General features: G+C 42.7%; 1 protein-coding gene across 2 annotated transcripts in view; it reads left to right on the forward strand.

Moving 5' to 3' along the window:
- NBAS (NBAS subunit of NRZ tethering complex) overlaps nucleotides 1-22,421 on the forward strand; it is a 376,509-nt gene that overhangs the window by 11,930 nt on the left and 342,158 nt on the right. For both annotated transcript variants that reach the window (XM_058668260.1, XM_058668259.1), the window contains exons 6-9: nucleotides 831-874; nucleotides 6,941-7,074; nucleotides 9,240-9,373; nucleotides 11,185-11,283. In XM_058668260.1, coding sequence (XP_058524243.1) covers nucleotides 831-874; nucleotides 6,941-7,074; nucleotides 9,240-9,373; nucleotides 11,185-11,283 — 411 coding nt within the window. The remainder of the gene's footprint in view (nucleotides 1-830; nucleotides 875-6,940; nucleotides 7,075-9,239; nucleotides 9,374-11,184; nucleotides 11,284-22,421) is intronic.

Raw genomic sequence — 22,421 nt, forward strand, 5'->3', positions numbered from 1 at the left:
GGAGCCAGGAGCTTCTTCTGGGTCTCTCAAGAACTTTAGCTGCTGCTTTAGCTTCTGCTGCTTTCCAAGGCCGTAAGGGAACTGAATCTGAAGTGGAGCAGCCAAGATTTGAACCTGCACTAGTATGGGCTGCTGGCACTGCAGGAGGATGCTTGGCTAGCTGTGCCACAATTGCTGGTTCCCTCCCTACCCAAAACCAGTGATTCTTAAATAGGAACAACCCATGTTTGTTCCTTAAAAATGTTTGCTGTGGCTCAGTCCCAGGTGTACTGCATTTACCTTTGGAGGAAGGGGCCAGTTGTATTTTCTTAAACCACCTTTCTGAGGGGTGGGCATTGGTCTGTGGCAGTTGCGCTGTTGCTTACAGTGTCTGGTTTCTGCTACCCTGCTTAAGCTCCAGCTTCCTGCTAATGTGTCAGGGCAAGCAGCAGGTGATGGTCTGAGCGCTCGGCACCTCTCATCTGTGCAGGAGGCCAGAACACAAGTCCTGACCCCAACGTAGCTCTCACCCAGCTCTGGCTATTGTGACCATTTAGGGAGTGAACTAGTAAGTAGCCGAGCTTTCTCTCTCTCTGTCTCTCTTTCTGTCCCACTACCTTTCAAAGATACAAATGCTAAAAACATTCTGAAGTTTGTATTATCTTTCTGGTGTAACTAATTGTTACTGATGCATAAGGCTGAAGAGAAGGTAATAAAAGGATTTTATTGAAAGTATAAAATCGTTTCTATATGTAAACGTTTTGTATTCCACACTATCTGTACTGTTTTGTAATCCTACAGGAGCATTTTCATGGCTAAAATATTGTCATAATTTTGTACATATTTTGCAGATCGGCAAAAGATGATTTTACATCTATTATTGGGAAATGTCAAGGTAAGAGTTTCCAAATTATTTATAAATGGAGCATTTCAAATCTGTATGGTTTACAGTACTTTGAAATATTAGGTAGGTATTCATGAAATATTTATTAGTAAGGTGTCTAAAACTTTATTAAAATAATTGCAAAACTATTAGCTGGCTTTTCTTACTCATTAGTATATACATTATAAAGATTTATTTATCTTTATTGTAAAGTGAAATTTACAGAAAGGGGGAGCCAGAGAGAGAGATTATCCAACTGCTGGCTTACTTCCCAGATGGGTGCAATGAGCTGAGCCAATCTGAAGCCAGGAGCCAGGACCTTTTCCTGGTTTCTCATACCAAGTGCAGGGTCCCAAGGACTTGGGCCATCCTTTACCACTTTCCCAGCCCACAAGCAGGGAGCTGAATTGGAGCACTAGCTGGCACCATTTTAGATATATTTGAAATTGAAGCTGTGCTTTGAAAAAAATCTAGGCCAATTTTTGATTTAGTGCAGAAAGAAACACTAGGATATAAATCAAGAATTGCTCAGATAGAGACTTGTAAAAATACCTCGATTTGATCGGGCTTTGATGTGTTTCACAAGAATACACAATGTATAATTTGTGCATGTGAATTGTCTTGTGGGATGCTTCAGAGAGATGATTGTGAGCAAAAGGGCATATTCAAGATACTTACATGTGACAAATTTAAATATAATCCTTGATAAAATAAAGAATACACAGATTCTAATTAGGGATATGAAATGAGATTGTTAAGAAAAATTGACATTGGGAGGGAAATTTGAGAATCAGTACAAGTTAGGAAAAGACATTACAGATTTGATTTTAAGAGTGGTGTTGAAAATGCAGAGGGAGCCTTACAGGAGGAAAGTAACAGTGATGCTAGGTGGAAGAATGTATCTGTTACCCAGTTGGAAAGGACAGTTGTAGGACCTGCCGTTCTGTGTCTGTGCTGGTTTGATGGGGTGGTAGTTGAAGGAACCCTGCTGTATGTCTCTGGGGTCCTGTGATAATGACAGGCCTTTTCGTGTTCTTGCTGCGTTGCAGGCACTCTGTTTAGTTTATATGCATTTGCTTATTTGATTGAAAGAAAATGCCATGCAAGTTTTTATCTTAAAAAGCAGTATTGGCTTCCTCTCTGTCTCTCTTCTTCTCTGTATGTTTGACTTTGTAATGAAAAAAAAAGGCAGTATTGGAATAAAATAAGTCATTTACAGTGTAGGAGAGCAAGCAGTAGGAGGACATTAGCAGTGTCGAAAGCAGTGGAGTGGTGGTAACCCAGCCTTCCCCCGATCGCGCCCCTCAGGAGCTTGTGCAATGCACTGTTAGCAGCCTAGAACCAGTTTCCTTCTGGTTTTTCTTGTTCTCAGCCATCCAGATATGTTCAGAAATGAAAGACATGTATGTAACATTTCTTGTGTGAGTGCTGATATTGTCTGAATGTAACGAAGTTATTTTTCTTAGACAATTTCATGAGTATTAGTGGGTAAGGTAGAGAGAGAGTTCTTAGAGTTGTTTACACATAACACATATTTGCAGTCAGTAGCAAATGCAGAACTTCTACATGCTTATATAAAAATATCTTTTCTTTTTATGATCTGTTCCTTCTATATTCCCTGGGTGGTTAGTGATGCCATTTTCTGTAGGTCATTCAAGGGAGACATTTAGGAAGTTTTTTCTTTTTGTTTGTTTTGTTCCTTTGACAAATGTTTATTAAGTAGTGACTGTGTGCAAGACCTTGTCCTGGCGATCTTTTCTTTCTAGTGGGGAACCTAGATATGGATTCCCTAGTTTGAAGAGTTTTCAACCATCGCATGCCTAGGATAGGCTCTCTGTGCCTTTTAATTGATATCTTGTGAGTCTGCTACTAAAATTTTCTAGATGCTCTTCAACAATCCATGACACTCCTTGCCAAATGATCATTTCAGTGTGAAAATACTGTCATGTCAGCTTACGCTTTGCATCTTGTCTCACTGCATTTTAAATGTGTTGCTTTGGGCAAATTATATTGGTAAGAGCTGGGCCGGGCTAGAGCTGACAGCCAGAAACTCAATCACCGTTTGCCAGGTGAGTGGCAGGATTAGAACTTGAGCCAGCACCTGCTGCCTGTCACGTCAGCCTTAGCAGAAAGCTGGACTTGGAGCTGGGATTGGATATTGAAACTCTGGCACATTGTAGGTGATTTAACTGCTAGCCTAAATGCCCTCCCTGAACTTAATTTTTTCATTTTCCATGAATCTTTTGAGGTACTCTTTTATGATATTATTATCATATGTAGTATTCCCATTAATTTACCAATATCCATTTATAAATAATTATAATCACATTCATGATTTTTATTCCGAATGTGCACGTGTGTGTACCTGCCCTCTGAGTGGAGCAATGAGGGTAGGGAAGCTCTGTCATGTCTTTTTGAGAAAGAAAGGAGGGAGAATAATTGAGTAGTTTTGGTTCTTGTTTGTTTATTTTATGATACAGTTCCATAGTCTCTGGGGTTTCCCGTCCCCAAGTCCTCTCCCTCCGTTGGTTTCCTCTTTTTTACTGCCATAATATAGTCCTGCATAAACAGCCATAAGTGCATCATTCTGCTATGTAAGTGTATCCTGACATTGTAGGTGTGGAGAATGGCAGAGAGGCCAGCATCCTATGTCAGGATATATTCATTTCATTGGGAGTCCACCTTTGACTTGGAAATGGAAGCATGCTGCGTTGTATCTTCACATGTCAATATGACAGTATTTGAATGTTTTGGGTCCCAATAGTTTCTGAATTTTCCCTCTTTTATTTATTTTCCTTGTCACTGCCTATTGGGTTAGACCAAACCTGGGTTAAATAAAGTTTAGGGAATCAAGAATGGTTTAGGAATGTTCAGTTGCCTTTTGCCCACTGCTGCCCTTCCATTGGCTGAAGCCTTGGAGTCTAACTCTGTTGAGGAGTACGCTGAGCAGATGGCATGATTGACATGCAGGGTCTTTCTCTGCATTGGCAGTAGACACCTTCTCTTAGCCAATAAGTAAAGTGATAAAGCTGCAAGTTAGCATAGAAATGGAAAGCTTAACCCTTCTGTATTTCATGAAGATTTAATATTTAAGAGTTTTTCATGTATGCAGTGTTTATGGCAGCATGGATGAGGTAATGCTTTTAGAACCCGCACTTTATTTTGTTGGCTTCTGAATGTGTGAATTGACGACTTTAATGCTGCATTAATGGCTTCTTTCCATTTCATATAATGTGAGGTAATGATCATTTGCATATTATCTGGCACATCTTTATGGGAATAACTCCCTTATGCTAAAAGGTATTTCATGTGTGTGCCTGGAAAGAGGGAGCCAGATTGTTTTTAATGCATTTTTGAAGCTACATATCGCAGAGTCTGCAAACTGAAATAGGAGCTATTTGGCTGTACTTTGATATTTTTCAATTACTGTTTTGTAAAAAATATACCATTTGCAAATGTTTTAAATGTGGAATGCAACTTGTTTTGGCTCTGTTTGCCAGGGCATATATAGTAGTTCAGTTTTCTCTTTCTCTCTTGGCTAGTCATCTTAAAACAAGCACATGGAGTGAGATTGCTTTTAGAGCTGTTCTTTGTTAATTAAAAAATTTTTTTCTCGTGTTTCTGATTTTTGAGAAACCAGAGTTTGCTAATTTAAAGGACTTATTTATTTATTTGAAATGCAAAGTTAGACAGAGGGAGAGATTGAGAAGTCTTCATTCACTGGTTAATGCTCCAAATGGTTGTGACCACCAGGGTTGGGCTGATTCAGTTTGAAACCATCTGAGCCTCCTAAGTGGGTTAGGACTTGAATCTGGCGCCCACGAGGGGAGCTGGTGTTAAAGGGACTGGTTCCATCTGCTGCACCATGACCCCGGCCTCAAGCTGGCTGCTTTTCTGCATCAGCATGTCTCTTGTAGGCCTACTAAAATCCAAACAGCCTTCTAGTACCAGGGCACTTTTTTTTTCCTTTGAGGTTTATTTATTTTTATTTAAAAGGCATATTTTACAGAGAAAAGGAGAAATAGATGGTCTTCCATTCATTGGTTGAGTTCCAAAATGGATGCATTGACCAGAACTGAGGCAGTCCAGAGCTAAGAGCTTCTTCCAGATTTCCCAAATGGATGCAGAATTCCGAACTTGGGGACCATCCTCTGCTGCTTTCCCAAGCCACAAGCAGAGCGGGATTGGAAGTGGAGCAACTGGGACTCGAGCTAGCACTGATATTGCATGTCACTGCTACCGGTAGAGGATTAGCTTGCTGTGCCACTGGGCTGGCCCCAGCAAAGGCACTTTGACACCCTGAGTTTGGGATGGGCGCCTCTGTCTTGCTTCTGTCAGCTTCATCAGTATACCTCTAGGTGATGAGCAATATGACTTTCTGAATAAGTTTAGCAGCTTGTTTAAAACGCTTTGCTTAGAAAGGCAGCATTTTGTTTTAGAATGGTGATTCATGAGTTTCAGCTTATGTCCCCTCCTTTTATTTTTAGACAAAATGCATATTTCTGGAAAAATTGGAAGTTTTAGGATACAAGCTCACTATTAAGAAGTTGCTGTGAGCATTTGATTAACAGGGAGCTGGATCAGAAGTAGAGCAGCCAGGACTTGAACTGGTGCTCCTACGGGATACTGGCACTGCAGGCAGGGGATTGGCCTGTGGGCCATGGTGCCGGCCCCAGTCATTTTTGATATTTGTAATTTATGAATTCTTTTTCTTGATTTCAGTTAGGGCGGAGTTTTATCAGTTTTGTTAATCTTCAGTGAAGACTTTTGGATTTGTTCGTTTCTCTGCCTATTTTCATCTGTTTGCTTTGCTTTTTGCCTTTTTCTCCTCCTTCATTTTAGTCAGTTTAATTTGTTCTCATTTTCGTGGGGAAGTTCAGATCATTGACTTAAATCTGATTTTTCCTCTTTTTATAGAGTTCCTCCCTTTGTGTTTATAACATTGTCTGCATACAGACTTCAGCGTTCTTCTGTGTGAGTTTCTCAAGCTCCTTTTCTGCCTCACTGTTCTAGCCTCTAGAATCTTGTCTTGCACATTCTGGGCACTTTAAGTGTCTCCAGCCTCTGACCTTTGAGTCTGTAGTTTGTGAAAATGAGTATGGTGCTGGGGCACCCCTCTTTTTCTTCTCTTTGATTCCTTTCTTGTGTTGCCTGTTATTATATTATTGGAAAGGTTTTTTTTTTTTTTTTTTTTTTTTTTTTTTTTTTTTTTTTGCATAGAATCACACACACACCACCTCACATGTACATATTTTTATTGGTAGGAGACCTACTTTAAAGATTTATTTATTTTTATTGGAAATTCAGACATACAAAGAAGAGACAGAAGAAGACCTTCCATCCATTGATTCACTCCTTAAGTGGCTGCAATGGCTGGAGCTACACTGATCTGAAGCCAGGAGCCTGTAACCTCTTCTGGGTCTCCCATGCGGGTCATGGTCCCAAGACTTTGGGCAGTCCTCGACTGCTTTGCCAGGCTATAAACAGGGAGCTGAATGGGAAGAGGGTTTGCCGGGATTAGATCTGGTGCCCATATGAGATCCCAGTGCATGCCAGGCGAGGACTTTAGCGACTAGGCTACCATGCTAGGTCTCCCTTTTTCTTTTGAAGGCAGGTTTGTGGGCTTAGGAAATCAGGGAGACCCATTATGGGGCAGGACTCCCCTGGTGAAGGGCAAGTCCCATGTCAGTGTGTTCTTGGCACTGGAATTTGATATGCTTATGATTTCAGTTGAAATTTTCTTTTTTTTCTTGCTTTAAGAAGGGCTGAGCTAACTGGGTTGTAATTATTTCGTTCTCATTCTCTAAGTTTTGTTTAGTCTTCATGACTGGAGTGAAATATTCCCAGAGTTCCTCAGCATTCATTAGACCTTGGTACCAGCAGGCATTGCTACTAAATAAACAGGATCAAGTTAGTCCTGGTTGTATTTCTCAGTCTCACTGAAAGGGCTTTCTGGAGCTCTTTTCTTCAGTTGCATGAAGCTTTGGTGGTCCTCAGGAGGTAAAGTGGGAGCTGAATACTTAAGTTGCAGTTCCATACTGCAATGTGTTGTTATCCGTCCCTTTCTTTTTGTTCTAGTTCCAAAAGACCCCAAGCCCCAGTGGAGACGCGTGGCGTGGAGTTACGATTGCACGCTGCTGGCTTATGCTGAAAGCACAGGAACTGTGAGGGTGTTTGATCTCACCGGAAGTGAGCTCTTTGTCATCTCCCCGGTATGTACACGCCTTGAGCTGACAACGGGTGTTGTTAGTGGCGTTTTTGTTTATCTGCACAGATTCCTGAAGAAGTGAAATGTGAAGAGATGGGAAATATCAATCAGAATAGTAAGGTGTGAGTTCAAGATGCTCAGCGCCTCGGCGGAGACCTAGCTATGCAATATTTTTTTTTTTTTTTTTTTGGTAGAAAGTGACTTAAAAAAAAAAGGTTTGTTTTATTTATTAGAAAGGTGTAGTTGCGAAGAGAGAGGGAGAAATCTTCCATCCGCTCGTTCACTCCAAAAAATGGCCACGAATGCTCGCGTTGGGCCAGGCGTAAGCCAGGAGCCAGTGTGTCTCCTGTATGGGTCCAAGAACTTGAGCCTTCTTCTGATGCCTCTTAGGCATATTAGCGAGGAGCTGGGTGAGAAGTGGAGCAGCCGGAACGAGAACCGACATGCAGGTTAGCTGGCAAGTGTTGCAGGTGATGGCTTCACACATTATGGCACAAAACTGGCTCCAAGTGACTTCTTTGAAGAGTATTCATTTTATCTGAAAGAGACAGATGCCCCGCTTCTGCTGGTTTACTTCTCAGATTCTTGCCTGAGTTGGTGCTGGGCCCAGGGGAAGCCAGGAGGCTGGCATTCAACTCAGGCTTTCCTGGTAATGTCAGGGAGCCACCTGCTGGAGCCATCTGCTGCCTTCCGGGGTGTATGTTAGTGGGAAGCTGGATTCAAAGTGGATGAGCTGGGACTTGAACCAAGCCCTCTGGTGTGTGAGGCAGGTATCCCAAGCGGCCATCAGAACCTCTGTGTCAAATACATTCCACGATTATTTCTATTTTGTAATATCTTATGAGTAGTAAATCTGGTAGGAAGTAAAAGCTATGAAGAGATGTAGAAAATTGCTGTAAAGTAAGCAAAGGCATCTGTGGGCTGTCGCAAAGGGGCAATTTCTAGAGGAATTAAGAGTGGGGGATTGTATCATGAAAAATAAAAAATTAGGAAAGTGATGGCATCAATAACATGTAGTTGTGTGTGTCTCTGGGTGCGGCATCGTGGCCTTGGGAGGCCCTTTGGTCCCGCTGTCCTACCCACTCTTTCCCAGCCCGTTGCTCTCCTGTGGGTCCAGTGGCCTGGTCTTTGGATGCCCTTAACAGTAATTCTGTGTATCTCAAACAAGCCTGCGCTGGTCCCGCTTCATCCTGGGCCTAGTTGGTGCGCAGGGGCGTGTGTCCTGGCCTGGCACCCTGCCAGGGTCTCACTCTCCCTCCTCCTGCCACACTACCCGCAGTGGCAGCCTTACATAGCATTTTACTAAAGGGCTATAAATTGTGAAGAGGTGATTAGACTTAGGGGAAGGGAGTTTTGGCTTCAGGATTGTCGAGTGGAGAACTTCCCTCCACTAGGAAGTACATGGGAGAGAGTGCATTGGGATAACGGTGGAAGACGAGTTGCTGAGGAGGCGTGGGTCAGCACTCACGTGATAGGACTCTCTGCTGCTGTCTGCCTCTTCCTCCCTGCAGGTGGGCTCTCACACACAGGGTTTTAGTTCTTGTGTTTTCTTTTTTGTCAGATAAAGGGAGGACTGAGAATATTTCCTGATTCTGTTGATCCTCGGTTGCCTTCAGCTTAAAATAATCCTAACCAAAGTGGCTCTTTGAGAGTGACGTGCTCTGCTCCTCTTCCAGGAGAACTGTGGGGTTAAGCACCGACAACCTGAGAATTAGTTGACGGCAGAATTGGCACTGATTGGTTAAAGTGTGCTTTCCTGCAAATTGCTGATTAGGCAACTGGAAAGTATGGGCTTCTGCTGGTGGTGGGAATTCATGTCTCAGAGCTTGTGTTTGCGAACAGGCTCTTCAACAGACCGCTCAGGCTGGCTGGTGGCATTCTTTTTTGTTTCTGCAGTGGATGTATGATCTAAGAACGTAATTGCCTGCCGGAGTACCTCGTTCACAGAGGCTGCTGGAGCTGCAACCTGTGGTTGGGCGGCTTGGGGCTGGTCTAGACCCTCAATGTCCAGTCCTCAGCAGGCTGACCTCCTTGACTGTTGAGGCTCACAGCGGCTGATATAACATGTCCTTGGCAGCCACAGTGTGTTTATTGCAGATTTTCCAATTGTGCGTGTATTTACTTTTATCTAATACCTTCTGAGTAACGTAGACTCACCCTCTTTCACAGGCATCTAGTTTTGCAGGTGATTTGAGCTATGCCATTGCTGGGTTAATATTTTTGGAATATAAAGCAAGTGCACAGTGGTCTGCAGAACTCCTGGTCATCAATTACCGAGGGGAGCTTACAAGTTATCTTGTAAGGTAAGAAGGCAAGTTGTGTTTGAAATTCACTTATTTATCTTGTTTAGTGTCAGGTTTTTCTATTCTTTTTTTCCTTTTACCATATTATGAAAAATTTCAAATGTTATAAGAAAGCTGGAAGAATTGAGTTGACTACTCATAACCTTTCCTTGTATTCCTACAATTGGATTTTACTAACTTGTTGAATCACATTTCTATGCTATCTAACCTGCTAAACCAAAAATCTTATTTATTTATTTTTATTTTATTTTTTCTTTTTTATTATTACTATTATTGTCATTTTATGATACAATTCCATAGGCCCTGGGATTTCCCTTATCCACTCCCCAAATCCCCTTTCCCCCTACTACTGAGTTCTCCTATATCATTACTATAGTATAGTTCTTCAAAGACAGTCATACGTCCATCATTGTGGGCATGGACAATGGCAGAGAGTCCAGCATCCTATTGTCGAGATGCTAACAGTTTCATTGGGAGTCCATCTTTGTCTGGAATTAGAGATGCATACTGTATCCTCACATCTGGATATGATAGTCTCCATTACACAGTTACTGTACATCCCCTTAAATGAAAAGCCACAATACAAAATCAACAACAGGAAGAAAAATAGAAATTTACAATGCCATGAAGTTAAATAACATGCTACTGAATATGATAGTTTCCGTTACAGAATTACTGTACATCCCCTCAAGTGCCTTGGAGCAAATTAAAAGCTGACATATCAAATGAATCAAAAATGTTATTTTTAATGTCTTTCGAGGTAAACTGTTGATATCAGTATTTAAATATATATTTTTAAAGATTTTAGAATTTTTATTGGCAAGGCAGATATACAGAGAGGGAGAGAGACGGGAAGATCTTCCATCTGTTGATTTACTCCCTAAGCTGCTGCATTAGCTGTAGCTAAGCTGATCCAGAGCCAGGAGCCAGGAACTTCTTCTGTGTCTCCCTCGCTGGTGCAGGGTTCGAAGGCTTTGGGCTGTCCTTGACTGCTTTCCCAGGCCATAAGCAGCAAGCTGGTTGGGAAGTGGAGCTGCCGGAGTTAGAACTGGCGCCCATATGGGATCCCGGTGTGTTCAAAGCGAGGATTTTTACTACTAGGCCACCACGCTGGGCCCCAGTATCAAATATTTTATCATGCGTGTCATTACTGAAGTATTTGTTTATGATTTTGAGCTGGTGAGTTATCACAGATACCTTTGTGTGGTTCAACCCCCTCTACCCCTTTGCCCACAAATCTCTTCCCACCTGTGCTGCTGGAGCAACTGTTGTTCATGTTTCCTTTTTCCCAAATTAAAGACCAGTTTTTTTCATACAGTTCATGTTAGTGGAGCTGTATAGTATGTACTCTTAATTTGTCTTTTCACTTCGAGTAATGTTTTGAGACTCATGCATATTTTTAGGTAAGTCAGTAGTTTACTGCTTTTTGTTTCTGGTCGGTGTTTTAATGTAGGAGTATCTCGTGATTCATTGTTTATTCTTACATTCGTGGGCTGATCCCCAAGTGTCCAGTTTGGGCTTTTCCTTGAACAATCTGGAACAACACTAGTTTCTTGCCTCTTGGATCAGCCTTTTCAGGTGGGGTTGCTTGGTGATAGAGGAGACACAGATTGTATAAGAAGTTATCAGACTTTTTGAACCAAAGTGATTGTATTGACTCCATACCTGCTTAATATATCAAATGTGCAGGTTAACAGCGTAAGTATGATTTGGTGGTGTTTGTCTTTTAAATTACAGAAACTTTGTTAGGTATTTAGTGGCATTTATTGTGGTTTAATAGTAATTCATTTTTATTAAACTCTTAAATTTAGTGTTGGAACAAATCAGAGCTACCAAGAGAGTCACAGTTTCAGCTTCAGCAGCCGGTGCCCGCGTGGCGTCAGCACGGCCGTCTACCACCCTGCGCACAGGTGAGCGGCGCCCATCCTCGCAGAGGGGAGTCAGGGAAGGCAGTGTCAACTTTGATTCTCGTTTTGGCTTCTTCTTTTCCTCCTCTTGTGAATGATTAATTGGTTTTTTGCTATCCGTGATATTGTAGTCCTTTTCTGACAGTTCCTGGCTCTGTGTCTGGGTGACTGAGATTCTGGAAGCCGGATGGGATACTGGTGCTGTTCACCAAGGGACTTCAGCTTCTCTCTCAACCCTTTTCAATCCCACATTTGCCATTTATAAAATGGGTGTCATAGCTAACTTAGCATTATTGAGAAGACGAATGCAGAACTATCTGTATGCCAAGTGCCTTCCCAGGAAGGACCACAGTAGTCACAACTTCTTTCTCCTTTCTTCCCTTGCGTGTCAGCACTGTCCCCAGGTGTATCCCAGTCTTCGTATCTCTGCTTCTCCATACGTTGTTTTCTCTGTGGGGGGTTGCGGAAAACTCTTTGCGTTTGTTTTCACATCCAGTTAGGTTAAAATTTGCCTTTATTTTTGTTACTTGAGACTGAATTTACATACATGTCAGTTAACCTAGCTAGTTTTGTGAATGGGTGGAGTGTCAATCTTAATAAATTTAAATTAAAGTACTGAATTTTGAGACTTAGCTCTGTGTTTCATGAACTCTGTAACCGTTAATGTACTTGTCGTCTTGATTGAAAATGTATAGATATTTTTTGTTTTACACAATTGTAGGTTTATGCTTTTTGATTTGGAATTTGAAAGAAACACTCTTACATACTCAGTAGCCTTTTGTCCTCTTTCCTGATGCTGTTCCTGTCCCCCTAGAGAGAACCGTTGGTTTGAATTTGATATGTATTATTGCCTTGTCTTTTTTTAATATTGGCATCATTTAATTAGACTTGGTTTTATTGTTTTGAATTTATTTGTTTATTTAAGATTTTAAAAATTTTTATTGGAAAGTCAGATATATATATAGGAGAGTCAGAAAGGAAGATCTTCCGTCCGATCATTTACTCCCAAAGCGGCCACGATGGCCGGAGCTGTGCCAATCCAAAGTAAGGAGCCTGGAGCCTCTTCCAGATCTCCCTTTGTGAGTGCAGGGTCCCAAAGCTTTGGTCTGTCCTTGACTGCTTTCCCAGGTCCCAAGCAGGAATTTGGATGGGAAGAGGGGTGGCCGGGATTGGAACCGTCCCTCATATGGGATCCCAGTGCGTGCAAGGCAAGGATTTTAGCTATTAGGCTACCGCACCAGGCATGTCATTTTGAATTTATGTAAGTGGAAACTGGGGCTGACACTGTGGCATAGCAGGCTGGTCTTTTACATGTGGGATCAGCATCCTCTGTGGATGCTGGTTCTAATCCCGGCAGCTCTATTTTTGATCCACCTCCCTCCTAGTGGCCTGCAAAGATGGTGGAGGAAGGCCTGAGTCTTTGGCCTCCTGCACCATGTGGGAGACTTGGAGGAGGTTCCTGCCTTCTGGTTTCAGACTGGCTCACTTCAGGCTGTTGTAATTTGAGGAGTGAGCTAAAAGATTTATGATCATTTTTTCTGTCTCTCATTTTCTTTCTGTAATTCTGCCTTTCAAATAAAAATAAAAATAAACCTTAAAAAACGGAATTGTTGAGGATACATGTGTCTTGTTTTAGGATATTATCATTCAAAAAATGTTCTTTAAAATTTTTATTTAACAATTTGAGAGGTAGAGCAAGTTCCCATATACTGATTCACTCTCCGTATGTGCACAGTGACCCCCAGCTGGGCTGAGTGTGGGCGCTGGGGAAGCAGGTGCCCTGTAGGACTGCAGGACTCCTGGGACTGGAGTGGTCACTGCTGCCTCCCAAGAGTGGGAGCTTAACCAAGATACTCGGATAAGGATGTCATGTCCAGTTTGCTATCCTTTATTTTTTATTTTTGTTTGTATTTTTTTAAAAAAAAATTTTAAAGATTTATTCATTTTTATTGCGAAGTCAGATATACAGAGAGGAGGAGAGACGGAGGTACATCTTCTGTCTATTCACTCCCCAGGTGGCCACAACGGCCGGTGTTGAGCCAATCTGAAGCCAGGAGTCAGGATCCTCTTCCGGGTTTTCCATGCAGGTGCAGGGTCCCAAGGCTTTGGGCCATCCTTGACTGCTTTCCCAGGCCACAAGCAGGGAGCTGGATGGGAAGCGGGGCCACTAGGATTGGAACCGGCGCCCATTGGGCTTCCCAGCACGTTCAAGGCAAAAACTTTTGCTGCTAGGCCACCTCGCCAGATCACAGTCGCCAATCTTAACCACTAGGCCAAGTACCTACAGCTTGGGACCTACTTTTTGATGCATATTTTTCTATTTTGTACATTTTTAACTACAGTTAGGACGCTTCAGTGTGTAAACAATATGAAGTCAATTTATCCTTTCTCCTTTAGATGAATGTTTGGTTTGTTTCCATTTTTTAAACTGCAAACGTAGTAGTGTTTCTGTAAGAGAAGGGGGAAGAATTGCTCAACATCTTCAGATTCATTGGATAGTATCAGTTGTCTCCCAGTTGTACCACTTTACAATCCCACCAGTGTTGAAACTTCTATTGTTTTCCATTCTTACTCATAGTCTTACATCATGTATGTCAGGCTTTTCAGTGCTGACTGATCTGGTAGATGGAAAAAACTATCTTGCTGTGATTTTAATTTGCATTTCTTTGATTATGATGAAAGAGTAACTTTTAAATGATACTGGTCATTGTTATTTTCTCATCCATGACATGTTTTTTGTATCTCATCTTTCTAATAGATGACTGGTGTTGAAACTTTTGTTTAGTCTGAATTATGTGACTCAGACTATAATGGATCTAATATGTGATAAATATCTTCTCTTAGGATGTGACTTGTCTTTAAATAGTTGAATATTTCTATTATACTTATCTTCATGAATAATGTCTGCATAACATTTAAAATATTAAATAGTTCTGTTACTTGATTCAATTTTTCCCCACATTTTACCTCTTTTTTTTCCTATATCTGGGCTAAAGGGAGAAGCCCTTCCCAGCCTCCCACCCAACCCAGGGTCCCCAACCTGGAGCAAGCTCCAAGGGCACTGCTCAAGTGGTTTTGATAGTTCAGCAGTTCTGATTTACTGCCGGTCTCGCCATTCCAAGCACGATGAAGTCTCTCCAGAATTCACTGGTTGACATAGTCCACCTTAGAGTCTCTGTTTGCCCAGATTTTCACTGCCAACACGTGACTGGGGTAGTTGATCGATTTGTTCTGTCCTCTGTTGTGATACCCGGTGTCTTCTGTAGTTTCTGATGGACTGCCATATCCTCCATGTGCATCTGGCATGGCCCTCCTCGCCTTGGCATTTGTCAGTGGGTGCTGTAGCGTGGACCGACCTGGCCCACCCCCAATTCCAGCTCAGGCTGGTGGGAGTTACTGCCCAGCCCAGCCCAACAGGCACCCAGTCCCAGCCCTAATGTGTACTGGTTAGTGTTGCGACTAAACCTGGCCCAACCCACACTCCGTTCTGGTGCTCAGATTCACCTGTGGGTGATGTGAATTGGTTCAGCCTGGTCTGTCCTTGAGCTGTGGCAAACGTATGCTGGTGGATTTCACTTCCTGGCCTGGTTTGGGCTGTTCCTTATCACGGTTCTTGTGCTCACCTGCAGGGGCGGTGTCCCGACAGAGGAGTTTCCCAAGCTCCTCCATCAAAGCTTGTCCCAGTGTCAGATCTTGCGCACACCCGTGTGTCCATGACCAGCCCTACTTATTCCTGCCCTAGCAGGAATACGTTTACTGACTGGTCTTCAAGCCATTCTGGTTCTTACTGTTGGATGTTGTAGTGCAGCCAAGCCTGGTCCACACCCAGACACAGCTTACACATGGCTCAGTACGGGCAGATACCTAGCCTAGCCCATGCTACACCTACCCTGGTCCTCCAGAGCACCAGTAGATGCTGTTGCACCCAGCCCCAGTCCACACTTGTGCCAAGGGATACTGCAGCCATATGCAGGGCAGAATGCAGCTCCCACTCTGGCCCCTGCACTCACCAGTGGGAACCCAACCTGTCGCGGCTAGCTGAGCCGGCATAGTAGGCACGGCGAATGTCTGATTCCTGAGTGCTCAGCTTAAGGAATGTAAATCAACTCCTCAGCCCACAATGCCAACCCAGCCAGGGTGTCCCCTTAGCTCCCAACCAGGCCCGTTCCCAGCCATAGGTCACGCACATGCCAGTGGTTGCTCTGATCCAGCTTGGCATAGCCCTGCATCTGTCTTGGCATTTGCCTTAGATGCTGTAGTCTGGCCTGACTTGGCCTGCCCCTGTTCCAGTTCTCCCTGGTGGGTAATGGAACCTGGCCATACTCGGTCTACTCCCATCCCTGGCTCATGCAAACCAGTAGGTGTGAGAGCCTAGCTCAGCATGTCCTGTGCTTCAGCCTGATTTCTGTTCTTGCTAGTGAGCTAAGGTTTGTTCAGCCCTGCCACTCCTCCCCCTTCCAAAACCAACCCACACATTAGCCAACAGTTGGAGCTACTTTGCCAAGCTTTCCTGATCACCAGACCTGGACCATGTGATCACCAGCGAGAGTTATGACCCACTAGGGCAGTTTCCCACTTTCCCCTACTTGGCCTACCCCAGACTCAGATCTCACGTGCTCTAGCAGGTGCTAGGCCCTTGCCTGACATAGCCTGCCCCTCCATCTTGGCCTTGTATGAGCTGGTGAATGAAGCGGCCCGGCTCACACCCTGTTTTAAGATGCACATGCAGGTGCTGCAGCCAGGACCTGCCCAGACTGTTATTGGTCCCTGTACTTGTGAGTGATGGCAGGTTCCATGGTCACACCTAGCTCAGCCCTTCACCATACCAACTCTTGAGCTAACCAGTGGGACTTGTATTTCCACGGGGTTGGATCCACACATCCTCCGCAGAATCTACCCAAGGACCTGATTCTCTCACATGCTGGTTAGTGTCATGGCCCTGCCTGATATGACCAGTCCCCTGTTCTGTCTGTCAGGTTGTAGCCCTGCTAGACAGGCCCTAAGTCCTAGCTTTCTCATGGACTGGCGTGGTGGTCATCGTTGTTCGGTGGTAACAAACCCTACACAGGACTTGTATGTAGGCTGGTTTATCAATCTGATCCTTATAGATCATCCAGCTTCTCACCTCCAAACCACCTGGTTTCAGTCCCCTCGCTTACCTGCAAGTAAAGTTACCCTGTCTTTGGGAGTCCCTCATATTGATTCCTCATCAACACACACAGTGGCCTCATTCATGGATGTTCCTAGGCAGCAATTCCACATCCCCAAGACCCCAGAGCTCGCCGCCAAGTGGTCAGCGGGCAGAACCTGGAGCCAGTAGGTGCATTGGCTACCCCAAAACCCAGGACTTGCTCACTGCATTGCAGTGATGACTGTGGCAAGGGCCCTAAGCATTGAGTCCGATCTGGCTTGGGTATCTCCAGCAGTCATCAGGCTGCTGGAAGTTCCCTCCACCCAGGCCCTGGGGTCGAATGCATTCAATTTTTGATTTCCACAGAAATTACTTTTTAGCTCTATTAGCTAATTTTTCTTTAATATTTATTCAGTTTATGTATGTTAGTGCATGTATAATGGAAGTGTAGTGGAGACTGACATTAAGTGAGAAAGTAAAATAAAAAGTGTTTATTCTAGATTCTGCATGACTCAGCCTCATTGGTATCATTCTGCCTAAGTGCGTTATGTTAGTATTCTGTAGCTTTCATTTCTTAAAGAAGTCTCTCAGAACTTTCTGATCTACTCTAGTTTATATTCATATATGCTGCATGAATGTTGTCTTAGAATTTCACTGCATCTGTTCCTTCAGGGATGTTTACTTGTTTCTCTTATGTTGGATGACATGGCGCATGGATTTTTTTTTCTTTTCCTCTTGATTTCACTAATGTAGTCTGGCATAGAGCCATGAGAAAGAGTCCATGGGAAGTAAAGACTTTTGAAGCCTGGCATTTCTGAAAATGTCTTTATCTTCTTTTTTATTTTATGGTTTGACTGGGTTGAATTGTGAAAAAAAAATTTTTCTCCTAGAATTTTTAGAGTATTGCGTTCTATTTCACTGTTGCTCCTGAAAATTCTAGTACTGTGAAAACTGTTTCTCTCTGTGCTATCCTCCCCTCCACTGTTCTGGCTTGGAGTACATTAGAAATCGGAGGAGGTTTATGTGTACCCATTTGTTGGTTTCTTACTTCGGTCTCCTCATGTTTGAGAAAATCTTTCAGTTATTTCCTGTCAACTGTTTTCCTTGTTCTCTGTGGAACGTTTGTTACCTGGTTGTTGGATTTTTCTGAATTGATCTTTAATCCTCATTCTGCCACTTTTTCCTGCTTCATTTTGTTAAAAAGAGAAGTAATGTTTTAATTTTTTTGTGTAAATTTGTATGGCAAAATGAAAAAGCAAAGCTATTTTTGAGATTTTGTAAATATAATGAATTACTGCTTCATATATTTAAAATGTATTCTAGTTAATTTTGACAAAAACATTCTCTATGAATTCTTTGTCTTTTTCTTGAACTAATCATCATGGTTTTGGGTTCAGTTGTTTCATTTTTCCATGTGCAAAGTTCTTTCTTGTTCTGTTCAAAGTCTCTCTTCAAGTGATTAATAAGGAATAGCAGTGTAAGTTGCCCCTTGGGCTCTTATGTCCTATATTGGATTGCTGGTTTGAGTCCCAGCTGCTCAGCCTCTGATCCAGCATTCAGCTCATGCATCCGGGTGTGCAGTAGGTAGTCACTTCAGTGCCGGGCCCCTGCCATTCATGTGGGAGACACAGATGGAATTCTGGACTCCTTGCTTCACCCTGGGCCAGCCGTGCTTACTGTGGGCATTTAGAGAGAGAACTGGCTGATGGAAGATCTCTGTCTCTCGCTTGCCATGCCATGGTTTCTTGTACCAAAATAAACATTTAAAAGTCTGTACAAAAAGGGAGTCGGCATTAATATTATTTGAGCCACAACTTGCTTTGAAATTTGAACATGCAAAATCCAGCACATAGTAGGTATTTAGGAATTGGTAGACATCTGCCCCTTCCTGGGTTACATGTCGGCAGGAGGCTGGATGGGAACTGGAGTAGCAGGACTCAAATCAGTCACTCTGATGTGAAGTGCAGAGGTTGGGAACAGTGGCTTAAGTACAGGGCCATGCCCTAGCCTCTTCACTTGTCATTCTCAAGGCTTTCACTTTTTGGTCCAGGATTCAAGCATACTTTCCAAAAGAAAGTTTTGGAAAATGAAGTATGTTCTCAAACCAAGGAGAATTCTTTTGATTTCGGGGTCTTGTGCAGCCCTGGATGGGAGTCGTCTTGCAGGTGGATGAGTGCAGTAATGTCTCTGAAAGAAAACATGTCAGTGTGTAAAAGGCCCTGTTGTGCGTGATGGGCATGTTGTTACGTTTTCGTATTTTTCCTTATGTGGTTTTTTCTAAATGGAAGAAACTGAAATATTCATCATGTTTTTATTTATTTTCAATTTCTCCAGTTATGTGAGCATCTGATATTTATTATCTACAAGAATTTTATAAATGTTAAGTAAATCAGCCTGACTGGAATTGGGAGAAGTTGGTAATATACAAACTCAGGGTTTTATGAAATTTGTCATTCTGCCTGATGCTGCAAGTATAGTTTAAAAAGCATTTAAGTGGTAAATTGGGTGGTATGAAATGAAAATTAGTTGAAATTCTCCCAGATAATCTCTCTGGAAATGCTGATTTTGCCTAATTTCTTTTTGCACATATCCTGTCTCCCAGCCTAATGAATGCATTATGTCCACCGTAATTGTGTTCGCCTTAAATATTCAGCGTGCTCTTACTCCCCAGCCCATCTGCTCCTCAGCACCTCCCTGTCTTCTCTGTTACTGTTTTCGTTCCTTTATTGGATTGGTTTTAAATAACAGCAGTACTAATCTTGCTGAGTTCTTCCAGGGGGTGATAACTGTCGAACGTGGTGGATGCTGTGTGGCATGATGAGATTCAGATGTAGTTTTTTTACATTCCAAGAATTTGCATTGTATTTTGTGAGTTCTGTTTGGATTCAGTCCATATTATTTGTAAATATAAGGGTTCATGCTGTATAGATGTTTGAGTGAAAGTTATTTCAACAATGTGTAGCTCTTTTTAGGAAAGATTTTATTCTTGAATTTGTTGCAGATTTCTGTAAGAAAATCTGACATGTTTTGTATTCCCCACAGCTCCTTGGTAATTACACTGGGATGGTATTTGGAGTTCATTACCTCCCTCCTTTCATTTCCGTGTTGGCAGAGGCAGTAGGCAGAGGAGATGCCTGCTTCCTTGGGAGCAGCTGTCCTTTTGAGAGATCACCCATGCTCAAAACCTTTGATGATGCTGACACAAGTTGTAAGCATACAATTCGGTGATTTTTATAAACATATAGAGCTATGTAACCAATACTACAATCAGTTTTATTTATTACCCATAAGGTCCCTCATGTCTAAATTTCATGGATGTAAATCATATTTCAGTGATCTATAATGAATGAATGAATGAGTTGGAAACAAAAGAAACCAGGCTGTGAAACTGGCTTTCGCTTGAACACTTTTATCTTTGTTAGGAAAGCTGTCGAGGTGTATATTAAGAAAGACATTTATGTTTCGTGCATCTACCAGGAAGTGTCACGGCTGATTAATAATGCAGAGTATCGTTGCGCGAAGGAAGAGGCTGAGCTCTTGAATGATTTAAGGCACATTTTTGTATTAGCTTGTTGTGTTTAGACTAATGTAGATTCTGCAGACAGAACTAGGGTCAGCGTTTACAGGATAATGAACTAGGGTGTCTGTTTGCCTCATAGTAGGTGATAGTTAAGAGTGAACTACTAAGAATGGTTAGCTAATTTCATTCTGCCAAGCACTCACTGCCAGGGGCCTCCCAGATCCGGGAGAAGTCAGGAGATGGAGTGGGACATGGGAGTCCCTGAAAGTAGCAGTGTGCTAAGGTGCTAAAGCACCATGCTGTGCTAATAGTAATATAGTCACCTCTTTTGGGATTTTATTTTCACCTAACAGAACCTTAGGCATTGTAAGTGCAGGAGTCCTTTTACGTGCTTAGAATGGAGAAGGTGTTCTAAACTAGCAGCCAGTACTTAGTTGGGGTAGGGGGAGACATTTTTGTTTTGTGAATGAGCTCTCAGGTGACATGATAGTAACTTGCACAAAAAGGAAGGACATATTTGTGAGAGGAGGATGGGAAGGGATGTAGATGACTGTCTAGGCATCACCCCCTCTCCTTAGGACATCATCCTTATCTAGGGACATGTAGGATGACCTGAAAATGTGTACATTTTACATTATAGAGAGGATAACATGGCCAGTTTACTATTTTAAAGATTTATTCAGGGACATGGGCAAATAATTCTCTCCAGTGAGATGTATATTTCTTCTAGGTATGAGTTGCTTTTGGAAGCTGATGAGCGGACTTCCACAGACATTACATTGGTGTGAAGTTGCGTTTCTGATTCTTTTAAGCTCTGGTGTATTTGGTGAGGCTCAGGAAATTAATGTATGTGAAGATTCGCTATATGGAGAGCTGAAGTAGCTGGGTAAAAGTTGCATTAGGAAGTTTTTTTCATAAATCCTTCCTAGATAAGATGAATAATTTTATGAAAGATTACTTCTGAAAAAGGAAAAATACATTAGCCATGATCATGGATGATGGCCTTCCACTGTAGTGAGAGTGCATTTGGCCTTTGAACAGGTAGGGGCTGTTGGCATTGCAAGGATGGGTGGTGCAGTATTGTACTAGGGGAAATAACGAACATATTTAATGGATTGATCTTCTATTCAGGAGTTTTTCATTTTGCCTCAGTTTTTTCCCCAGCATGAAAAATGTCTTCTTCCTGTAAGTACAGGTTGTATTTTCTGCAGAGTAAGGAGACAATTCTCCGTGTAGCACCTGAATCGTCTGGCTGGAGGTGAAGCCCTCCTGTCCTCACATGTGTGCCAGAGTGCTTGAGTTTTACAGGCTGACCTTACGGCTTCCCAGCACTTGCCTCTGGGAGGCAGGGATATAGAAAGACGAGGTTTCATTATCTGATGCGTTTTCGTTCTCCCTGTAGGCTGGCTGGCTGATCTGGAATGTGACTGTGGGCAGACACTGTCAGAGGCATTTTAGTTGGTCCTGAGCAGTCCTCAGCCAGTTACTTGATAAGAAAGCAGTTGTATTGGCTTTTCAGTTTTGTGATGGACACTAGAACACAACGACTAGTTTTGTTTAGTTGTGGAGACTTTTTGGAAGCCTAATTGGTGTGATCCTTCTTAACCTAGCACTGAGGAAAAAATAAGTAATTTGGAGATCAACTTTGATTCCGTCTGTGGCTCTTAGGTTTGCAGACTCCTCAGCAGTGGAGGGCAGCTTTGACTGTGCTATAGTCACATTTCAAAGGGGTGTGTGTCTGTATTTTAAGATACACTTATTTTTCTTTGAAATGTAGATTTTATAGTCAGAAAAGAAGACACAACACCACACACACACCACACATACACACACACACACACACACACACACACACCCCCCACACACACCCCCCCCCCCACAGTCAGATTTTCCATTGGCTGGTTCACTACCTAGATGGTTGCAAAGGCTGGAGTTGAACCGATTCTGCTCAAAGCCAGGAGCCAGGAGCTTCCTCCGGGTCTTCCGCTTGGGTGCTGGAACCCAGACACAAGAGTCATCCTTTGCTGCTTTCTCAGGCCATAAGCAGTGAGCTGGATCAGAAGTGGAGCATCCAGGACATGAACGGGTATTTATATGAACTACCAAGTGCTTGAAAGTGGAGGATTAAGTCACTCTGCTCCCTCACTGGCCCCATATGGTTCTTTAATTTATTCTGCCAGTGAATCCATCTCTTCCATTTTTATGAGTGTTTTGGTTGTTTAACTTGGCATGAGAGCTTTATTTCAGTGACTATCATTAGTCATAAGAAAGATACTTTCACTTTGGTTATGCCTCCTTGCTACTTTTTTTGTCATAGCTACTCCATAATCCTGCAAAAATTTCTGGAAATGCAATTTTAAGAAGTTAATTTGTCTAATTGAATTCTTCTCATGCCAGGGGTGATTCAGGCTGACTTCCTTTTGGGAGTGAAGTCAGAAGACTGATGCGTTATTTTTATCTCATCTTCCAGGAGTAATGCATTTGACAGGC

This window comes from Ochotona princeps, chromosome 8, assembly GCF_030435755.1.
Source record: "Ochotona princeps isolate mOchPri1 chromosome 8, mOchPri1.hap1, whole genome shotgun sequence".
Taxonomy (NCBI): domain Eukaryota; kingdom Metazoa; phylum Chordata; class Mammalia; order Lagomorpha; family Ochotonidae; genus Ochotona; species Ochotona princeps.